At 40.6% G+C, this 10358-nt stretch overlaps 2 protein-coding genes across 3 annotated transcripts; one reads left to right on the top strand and one right to left on the bottom strand.

The window, feature by feature from the left end:
- The first annotated feature begins 580 nt into the window (after nt 1-580).
- LOC115680461 (transcription elongation factor 1 homolog) lies at nt 581-3014 on the top strand. Its single transcript, XM_030604274.2, has 5 exons — nt 581-733; nt 1527-1664; nt 2358-2428; nt 2657-2678; nt 2761-3014. Exons 2-5 carry the CDS (start codon nt 1552-1554, stop codon nt 2819-2821), a joined length of 267 nt encoding a protein of 88 aa, XP_030460134.1. The 5' UTR covers nt 581-733; nt 1527-1551; the 3' UTR covers nt 2822-3014.
- Nucleotides 3015-5561: 2547 nt separating this feature from the next.
- On the bottom strand, nt 5562-10074 carry LOC115680528 (transcription factor VOZ1). Of its 2 annotated transcripts, none has more exons than XM_030604338.2 (5): nt 10052-10074; nt 9224-9475; nt 8610-8759; nt 6687-7209; nt 5562-6548 (listed from the first exon to the last, which is right to left on the bottom strand). In XM_030604338.2, the coding sequence occupies exons 2-5, from the start codon at nt 9452-9454 to the stop codon at nt 5995-5997; spliced, it is 1458 nt and encodes a 485-aa protein (XP_030460198.1). In that variant the 5' UTR covers nt 9455-9475; nt 10052-10074; the 3' UTR covers nt 5562-5994. The 2 variants fall into 2 exon arrangements, with proteins under 2 accessions (XP_030460198.1, XP_030460200.1); XM_030604340.2 differs by lacking the exon at nt 10052-10074 and adding an exon at nt 9876-10037.
- Nucleotides 10075-10358: the final 284 nt, after the last annotated feature.

Genomic DNA, 10358 nt, shown 5'->3' with positions numbered 1-10358 from the left:
AAAAAAGGGTCGTGTTTGTCAATTATTTGAGTCCTTAAAATTTCCTTTTTGGGTCATTTAAGTCTCAAAACTTGTCGACGTTCTTCGAATTAGCATCTCCGCTAACTCCAATGCTCTTTATTGGACGAAAAATCTATAAAGAATTATTTATTGATTTTTCTTTTATTTTCCACACAAATGGTCCTAATGTGGTGGAATAAAATAAACCAAAAACGGAGAAAGGTGCAAGAATCAAAGAGAGATCGGGGCGAGAGGGCAAGAAGGGGGAGGCGACACCACCGCCAACCCTTGCCGTGGTCACAAGAAGGCTTTGGTTGCCCCCAACTTCATGGGCTCAATTTGGGTTGGGCAAATAACCCCTCGCCGTTGAAAGAAAGTATCGGTTGGGACTCCTCTATCAATTAATTAGGTAATGCCGAGGTCCTTGTCGGCGACAGAAACTACAATTTCGGATCGCTCCGTCCACTAAAAGGCGACGGAATTAAAATAAATGACTTGCTCCAAAATAGCACAATAAATCTTAGAACTTTAATGTGACCAAAGTTTTAAGATCGAAAGGGGGCGAATCCAACATTCAAAGTCATTCTCGAAGGCAAAAAAAAAAAAAATTTGACCCCTGCCTTATAAATACCGACCGCGCTGCCTCAATCCACTGCCAAATCTCTCAAATTGCTCTCAGGTCCTAGGGTTTGTGCATCTCGTTTCATGAACGCAGTATTGTTCATCGATCTCGGTACGTATTCGTGCTTCCCCTTTGATTCTTGAATGACTCGATCAGGCTTCGTTCGTTGATGCATTGTTAATCTCTTCGTAGAATGCGCGTAGCTTGGTATTCACGATCGAGTAGGGAAGTTTCGGTCTTTTGGGTGATCGTTTTCTTTCGATTTTCTCGTGAAAAAACCAGGCACTGATTGCGAAATTCGTTCGAATCATTGTCTTCTCTGCGTATTTGCTTGGGATTGAGCGGGTACGGAAGAATCAGGGGAAAGAGTTTTTCTCTTTCACGCTCTTGGATTGGGGAGAGATTAGATTGAATTGTTGAAGGGTTTTCGTGGAAGGGTAATTTGACTCTTATTATGGCATGATAGCGGAAAACTTTTGTCTCTTGATCCTGTGATCTTTTTGATGAGTGAAACTGAATAAAAAATGGGTTTTTAATGTTTTCGCGTAGTGCATCGATTTCCTTGTCTCTCCTGAGAAACTTGAGTAGAATCAGAAAGAATTTCACCCGAGGCACATTTTCCATTCGTCACAGCAGTGAGAGTTCTCAATTGGGTTTTTGTTATCTGGTGGAGATTACTCTTTCCGGGGCTTCTCCGTTTCTAATTTTATTTTTCTTTGCTTAAATTGACTTTTGAATGCCCTTTTTTATTCTGGATTACAAATTTTAAACTTTTGTGTGATAAGTAATTCTGGCCTGTATTATTGACCTGAACTGCATAGATTGAATGCACGGGTGCCAGGGTTAGGCCTGTATGAGCATTACATTTGGGATTTGTGGATTTATCATGTTTGATTGATTGCAGACTAAAAGCAGAAGGAACTAGAGCTATGGGGAAGAGAAAGTCTCGGGCAAAGCCACCTCCTAAGAAGAGGATGGACAGACTTGATACAGTCTTCAGCTGCCCTTTCTGCAACCATGGCACAAGTGTGGAGTGCCGCCTGTAAGTTTCAAAGTTCCTTGTGTTTCTGTCTTTTTTCTCCTCTCATAGGAATGAGGCTGTTATAGGTTTATCCTCTGAACACTAACTTTGAAACTGCGCGACATGTTTTGTCTTTTGAAACAGTGCATGATTATATCATAAAAAGCTTTTTATAGATTTAAGACCATTTTCCTACTGAAGTGTGTTCTGATATTTTCTTTAAAGTATCAGATGAGGCCCTGTCATCTGATGTTGTGCATTTCCAAGCATTTAACAATCCTGATGTATAATAGTACCGCGTGGAATGCTCCTCTACAAATAGTCTTTTTGGAATATTAATCAGCCTTATAGAGCCTAAAACCAAACCGATACAAGTGCACATAACCAACTATTATGTTCAGCTTTTTTATGTAGAGATGCTAGATAAAACAATTGTCTTACAACCTTCATTTGTTTTTATCAGAAAACCTTAAATAGAAGAAAATAGGTCAAATTGTCTCTCAGAGAGAAGGGATGTAAAAGACATTTTCCTTTGAAAGAAGTGAATCACATCATTGAAATTTAGGTCTTATAGTTCGGAGCAAGAAAGAATAGGAATAGGATATGAAACTTTGGATTCATAATTCATTGTATCTGCGATAAACAAGGCTGCTTACAATGAGGTATAATTTGGCGAGAGTGATTTTTTGACTTTTTGCATATTTGTGGTTTCAGTGATATGAAGAACTTGATTGGTGAAGCTGTATGCGGGATATGCCAAGAAAGGTTTAGCACCTCAATTACAGGTATTTTCTCATGTCTATACTTTTGTATGGGTAAGCGTAAGACAGGTGTGGGAACTTATCGTGTTTCATATTCTTTTGCAATTCCTTTAATTAACTTCATTCTTAGGACAGCTTCTTTGTTTGTAGTTCATCTGGTTAGAGTTGTTGTGAAAGTGACAGATAATGTGCTTTGAGGAGCATCCCGAATTTGTACTGACTCTATTTATTGTCTTCTCTATGTCTTTGCAGCTTTAACTGAACCAATAGACATGTAAGTTCATTTGCCCAGAATCCCTTTTATAGTTCTTTCAAATGTCTCTCTCGTGTCTTACACAGACCTTGCAAACTTGCAGATACAGCGAATGGATCGATGAATGCGAACGGGTTAACACCGTGGAAGATGATGGTGCTTAGGCTGAAGCCTTAATGCCCAGATGCATTTAGCGTTAGATGCAAATAGCTCGTGACCCTTGCTGTCTGTAATTAGGTCCCTAGCAGAATTATATATGAACCTTGTCTCTATTATATGGGGCTAGCGAGACTGTAGTTGTTCCAGAGTATTATCCGAGTTACACAATGATCAGGGTGTATTGGCCCATTGAATTTACGCTTGCTGCATCCATTGCTCTTCTGACCCAGTTCTCTGATTGTATATGCGAACGTACTGTTATGATGTTGAGATCACTCCGATTGTGGAGTATATACATTAGGTCTCGATCATCATCTCTCTCTCTCTCTCTCTCTCTCTCTCTCTCTCTCTCTCTCTCAATGTTTATCTGTGCATGTCCTTGAAAAATTAGTGCGGTGGACGTGCTTGTGTTATTATGTTTGGCGACGAGAAAGAAGATGGAGAAGACATGAAAACATACATAGGGAATGTGTGTACCTCCAACCGAGCCATGTCTATCGTGAGAGTTGTACATGCGTTTATCGGTAAGCTTATAATGGTCTCACGTTGAATTCTATTTCTCGGGTATTTCGAACGAGCTCCATCACGAGTGAGACCGTCATGGTCGCACGTTTAAGCGGGGCTTTTCCACAAGATTTTGTAGTTCTCAATTTCTCTTTGCTTTAGGCCCCGATTGTTATAAACAGGAATGCAAACTATGCAAATTGGAAGCAGTCTACCAAAACATGCTCCAGTGAAAGTGGAAAGGTAGGGTTTTTCAATTTTACAGAGTCAAAACAAAGGCAAAAGTTTTTTTTTCTAAACATGTAACGAGAAAAAGTAGTTGCTTCTCGGGCGAGTTCAAAGGATGGGATGACTTACGCGTTGTCTCAAAATTTAAAAATAAGTTGTCATAGGTTGATGATGTCAAAGCCCAACTAGGTTGTGGATTTTTACTAGGTTTAAAACAAACCCAAATTGATCACTACCTAAAGAGTTAATAGAGGAAGAAGAATTAGAAAGAAAATCAGAGAAGCTATAGAGAACCATTGAAGAAGAGAGGGAAAGAGGCTGAAGAGAGCTGCCACAGCCGGTGCTCATTTGCTATCGACGCCGTGGCCCATCATAGCCGGTCTTGCCGGAGTCATTGACGGCAACAATAATAGTCTCTTTGACGACTGTTTCGCAAGAAACAATTCAGTGCTTCTCTCTGTCTCTCATATCCTAGGCATGACGGTAGATCTGTGTGTCGTTGCAATGATGGCATCGCCGCTCATAGAGGATTACAATGAACAATCAATGCTGGCCATCCTCTCTGTATGTGCTAGACATATCAATCATGTGACACAACTCTGAGTCGCGTGATTGTTCACTAATTCACATGACTTATTGAGGATTGCAATTAACAATTGTTGCTGGTCATCCTCTCCCTATGGGCTAGACATATCAATCGCGTGAAGCAACTCTAAATCACATGATTGTTCACTAAGTCACATGACTTGCGACATATGTCGATGGCCAGATGGTTCAAACTTGAAGGCTCTCTCTCTCTCTCATCCTAGGTATTTAACTGACCCTAGATCTGTATATCGTTATAATGACGGAATTGCCACTCATTGAGGGTTACAATTAACAATCGTTGTTGGTCATCTTCTCCCTCGTGTGTTAGATAGATCAATTGCATGATGCAGCTCTAAGTCGCATGCTTGTTCACTAAGCCACATGGCTTGTGCCATATGTCGATGGCCATATGGTTCAGACTTGGACGATCCCTCCCCCCTCTTTCTGTCTGCACTTTCTAAAAATTCTATTAAGTTAATTTTGCAGATTTTTTCTTTAACTTTTCATTTATTTATGCTCAGGTAGTTTGGATGGAGTGATTAGATAGGAAAAAAAGGAACTCAAATAATTATGAGAAAAAAAGAAGAGAATATTTGGAGGTATTTCAATTGTAATATTGTGTGGATGCTAGGGAGGGAAAAGAAAGGAAAAGAATACAATATAGCATAAATGTCATTTTGTATAAGTATTTACTGATACAGAAGAAAGTATGAGTTATAAAGAAGAATATATTTGTTTGTTAACACAAAAACAAAGATTATGGCCGTGTTAGCTGACGGTGTTGAAATTTTTAGTGAAAGAATTACATTGGTTGAATTTGAAGGTTTAAGGACAAGACCGAACAATAAAAAGTTGATTAACCACACTGAACAATGAAACAAAATTCATGGACCACCCATGTCGTAACCTCATATAATTTCGACCTCAACTAAATTTGTTCGAACGAATTCCCAAAGAAAATGACAATGCTAATTTCTTAGTATAGTAAGATTCACTAAATCGCATAAATCTGAGTCAAGACTTGTATTGGATGCTAAACATGGCCATTCATTTTCACCATCCAATCTTTATTTTATGTGGACAACCAATCGCATCGAATTTAAACAAATTATCTTAACATTCTCAAAAAAGAAACAACTTTTTGGAAAGGCCCCCAAGGCATGCTAGTGTTATCATCTTATTCCCTAGACTCACCTGGCTCTGAATAATCTTTTGGGACTTCACACAGCATAGACAGATAGACAAAACAAGATGAGCAAAAGCATCGCACGAAAGAATCAGATGCTTCCAATCACTTCACATCACATGCAAGGCTGTGCTCATTGCTCCAGAGATAATCTGGAATGCTTTTTACTATGCAAAACATGGACCATCGCAACAGAACATGAATCTGTTCGTAGATCACCGCCCAAATCGCACAGGCGATTCACTTGAAAATGATGATAGATTATATTGTAAAACGTCAATAAAGACGGTACGAGAACATATATACTATAATGTGTCCTATAGATTTCAACACAAGCACAATTCTTTCAACAGATCTAGAAAAAGATTTGAGCAATACATTAAGGAATGGCCACCAACCCATCACCTTAAGGAGCCGCCATCCATTTCCTAGTCTCCAACTGGTCATAATGATTAAGGACAGGTTAATATTCCAGAGGTTAGAATGTACACCAGTTTATGGATCTCTCCGCATGACCCCAAAAAGAAGTTGAGGTTTAGTTGATCTTATTGTTCATAGGTACTTCAGACTTGATGCAAGCAGCAAAAGGGTTAGCTCCGTTGCAGCCTGAGATAAAATGCTTAGGCTAATGCAGAAATGACCAAGAAGAGCAGCTTCTTCGTACACCTTCCCTTACGTTACGTAATATTCACCCTTGTTCTCCACGAGATAATCATATGGAGAAACCAATCCATAGTCGACTATTTCATTTGCTGCTGCACCGTGATTCTGATCTGAATAAATGTATCCAACACTATCCTTTGAATTAACTTTGGTTCTCCCCTTAACAGAGCGCTTATTATCAGGAGGGAACTCAGCTGTGAGCCTTCCCATCTGTTTCTGAAGATCAGCAAGAGAATCATTTGCTACCCTACCCTTTGGATTCTTCTTCCCATCAACAAGCTTCAGTTCCAATCTGTACAAGGCACAAGCATCGTACTTGTTGATCTCATACTCATAGAGATGCCACTCAAAGTGGTTCAGGGGTTGTGGATCCATATAATAAGACCTTTTCAGCCCTCCATGCTCATTCATGACTTGCTTCCGTGACTCATGCCAACCACGGCCGCTGTAGTCAGGTAAAGACCTCTGCTTTCTATTTCCACTTTCAAATGCTCTGCGAGGCTTGTCAAAAAATAGCCATTCCCTAATTGTCTCACCCTCAAGAACTGAAAGGTCAAAAAGTTCTGCAATCATAAAAGACAATCCAGGGAATTAAAAAACCTAAAAGGGTACATTATCTGTCACCTGGGAATACATAGCCCAGAAGAAATCTGTTAACCCGAACAAAACCAAATGAGAGAAAAAACGGACTACGAGTTTACCAGGTGCATTCCATGGAGACTTAGCAGTTGCAGCTCCCTCACATTCTGGGATGCCGACATCTCTCCCTTGGGCCTTGGCACTAAGAGCAGCAAAAAGAAGCCCATCTTTTAGACCAATTCCCCCTGGTCGGAGAACTGGGCTCATGCCTGGCGGGCCCTCATTTAATGCTAGAGCAGCATGAAAGCTACTGCAGTAGTCCTGACACCATTCCAAACCTTGAGCAGGCCTTGGGCAATCCCAGAGCGCACATTTGGGTCCCAGAAAGGCTGAAGGTGGAGGGAAAATACTTGGTAGACAGTTGGCAACATGAGGCATTGTATCCTCTCCACCAAAGCCTGTGCTGTTGTAGTTATCATAATAACTTTGGTTGAACCCTTGATTCAATCCAAACTGAAGCTGTTCCAAGCTGTTGATGCCATCTACATTGTCTATTGCTGCAGCACCAATGCCAAGATGGGAGTCTTTGCACTGATCTGCAGATGGGAAGCAGCGTTTCTGTGGCCTCTGATTGCCATTAAATCCCTGAAAAATATGAATACACCATTTCAAACTCCAAGCCGTTTCATATGATGAAACTCAGTCTGACAATCAGCAATAGACTGCATTGAGAACCACTATCATCTCCAATCAGAATCCACCATGAATTGTCATGGCATGGAGATAAGAACACAATGATATTAACTAGTCATATATGGACACTGCCTGAGATGATGCTCAAGCCTCAGCAAGTTAGCATAATTATATAAACAGAAGTACTACAAAGCATGACATAGAATCATGAGCAATAATTTAAATCCTAATCTCGCACTGAGGATTGGAAGATCCCTAAGATCTAGAAACTAGAACATTGCTTATATCTTTTTCACGATTACAAAATATGTACTATGGCTACAGGATCCCATTTCTGTTGATAAAACACAAGGATCGCTTTAATCTCACCAGACGCAAGTTCAGTTTTGAAATGAACTCGAGCTATTTAATTAGGTAATGTGCTATCGCATGTGTAATATTTGACAGAAAATCAGCAGAAGTTTCACATGTGCACGTGTGCATGAGAGAGAGAGAGAGAGAGAGAGAGAGAGAGAGAGAGAGCGAACTCAATTGTGTAAAGGACTTCTTATGAGCAAGTTTTAACAAGTTGTTCTGCTTAGGCAAGAAGTGCCTCATGAACTCCCTTTATCTCCCATTATTCCCATTAAGTGCCGTGCAAACTTTCAGAAAAAACAATGACTTCTAAGAAAACTATTATATAACAAGTGACTATAATCCGTCATCCCTCTTTGGGAGGTTTACATCACATAAAGCTTCTTTTGACTGACGTGTGCAAATCTTTTTTTTTGGCTAACTACTCTGCATTTATATTCTTGCATAACACCAAATGGAGCCCTTCATGCATTCAAATTGTCGATCAGCTTTTGGTGTACTAGTGCTTTGAATGAGATCAAGAGATCTAGATAATCTAACCTCAGTGATCTGGTCAATAAAGTCTTTAAGCATGTTATGCAAAGAGGGAGCAGTAAATTAACCAAAGCAACAAATGATTAAAAGCACAAAGTGAACCACACATCCTTGCAGGCAGAAAGCTCAGCCACGAAAGGAAGCATTCAGCAGATGAGCAGAAAGTCACATCAGAAGTTGCAGGGCCAAAATAAACTAAAGTGAAATAATTCTTCAGCATCCTCTCAATCTCGATCGTAATCCTTAACACATACTCTTGTCACACTTAGACGTTAAGATACGTAAATCTTGAACCTTGGATCACACGAACCTCAGTAAATTCAGCAGACACAAGCATAAGACTAACATATTGTGGAAAAAAATTTACTACGTTTGAAAGAGTGATTGTAGGATAACACTTCAACTTACATGGAGCATATTGTCAACATAAAAGCTTACTGCAGAACAAGTTAAGGAGGAAGCACCTCTGGCAAGCTTGTGCCATCTCCAACATTTAGGTTTTGATCATTTGGCTCTGCCTTGGGTGGAGTTAATGCACTAGTTGCATCATCTTCTTCCTCACAGAGTTGCAGCAATCTACATATATCTGATGAGAAGGAGGCAAGACTACCGCCCTATAGCCATCAAATAAAGGAGAAAACTTCTCAACATAACTTCAAAATGAAGGCAACAACTTGCAGTAAGCAATCAAAATACAATTATTCAGCATAACTTACCAGACGGCCCATCAAGACACAGTTTTAAAACCCACTTCCATTTGCAAAATTAATCGTGCACCAAAGATACAGGTTTGATGACTCTCTGGTTTTATACCAAAAGGAAATAAAAAGGGCCCCTACCAGGACTCAACCCTTGGCAGGATCATGCACAAAACTGTTTTCTCTCTCAATTAGACTGCATGTCCTCAAACGAAAGTTAAAAGCAACTTAACAATAATCCAAATTCTTTTAACTTTGATTTTGAAATCTCTCGACACAAATGCATCAATCAATAGAATTTTCAACATGAAAAGTTAAATGGACAAGTTCAGGAAGGTGACATATGAAGTAAAAAAGGGCGATGCAGATGAGAAGCTAACTTGTTGCAAAGACGATGCAGGAGAGGGCTCGTTGAGCTCGGCCTTCCATTCACGAAGCATTTGATGGACTTGCTCCTCAAGGACCGCGACGTCGACGTTGCGGCTCTCCTTCCTAGCAAATTGCAGATCCATGAACATCCCCTGGAGATCGTCCACTCGGTTCTTCGCCTTGTCCTTGAACAGCCTGTGGGAGGCCGACTTGCAATAGTTCTTCGAGCCCTTCCCCATCATAACAGTCCCCCACCTCAACTCCTGCCGGAACCCAAAAATTTTCAGAACCCTTCAATCAGATTGCCGCCAAAAAGAGGCACAATTCAGCAACCAGAGCAAACAAGATTCTAATCACAAGCTTTTGCGAATGCCACCGCATCGCGCCACACAACTCCGGATACACTAAACCATCAGTCAAGAATCTAACTTCACAAGCACGGCTTAAATCACTGAAGCACCCGACCAAGGTTTCAAGCGAGATTCGCCCAAAATCGAGACAACAAAAGCAGACAGAGCACAACCCAGAAATGCCCACAACAAGCAAGCAAGTACAGCACATAAAACCCAAGTACCCACTAACACCCACGAGCTAAATCACCCACACAGAGGTCCGAACTGGAGTGCCGAGAACCCTAACCCTCGAAGTGATTCTTGGACTTACCAGAGAACCAAGAAAATCTGGGGGCGGAGATGAGGGAGAGAGATGGAGGCGGTGGAGATAGATGGGGGGCGAAGGAAGAAGAAAGTGGGAGGAGAATGCGGGAGGGGGAAAGGAGTAAAAGCGAAATATATTCTGAGAGGACGAGATTGATCGAGTAAAGGGAGATGCCTTCTTACCGCAAAGCGTTTTCCTTTTGATGCCTTGCCGGTCTTCTTTTCTTCTTCTTACCAATAGGAAAACGTCACTCCTTTTGTGACCAAGATTTTCTTCTCCTCCTTTCCATTTTTTTTTTTTTGCCTTTTTTCTTCGGTTTGGGGGCTAAGTAAATGGGGGAGGAACTTCACACAGAAGTTAGGAAGACCGACTCCTCCTGGAAGGCACGCGGCCCTACTGATAGACCTGTTAAATGGATTTTAAAATTCATTTAAAAAATAAATAGATCATAAATGGGTCAATATAATTTTGAAGAGCCCATCTTAAATG

Source organism: Syzygium oleosum, unplaced genomic scaffold (genome assembly GCF_021117445.2).
Source record: "Syzygium oleosum isolate NSW1041296 unplaced genomic scaffold, Sole_v2.1 Sole_v2.11, whole genome shotgun sequence".
Lineage (NCBI taxonomy): Eukaryota > Viridiplantae > Streptophyta > Magnoliopsida > Myrtales > Myrtaceae > Syzygium > Syzygium oleosum.
The sequence above is the reverse complement of the archived record's forward strand: the minus strand, read 5'-3'. Positions and strand labels throughout refer to the sequence as shown.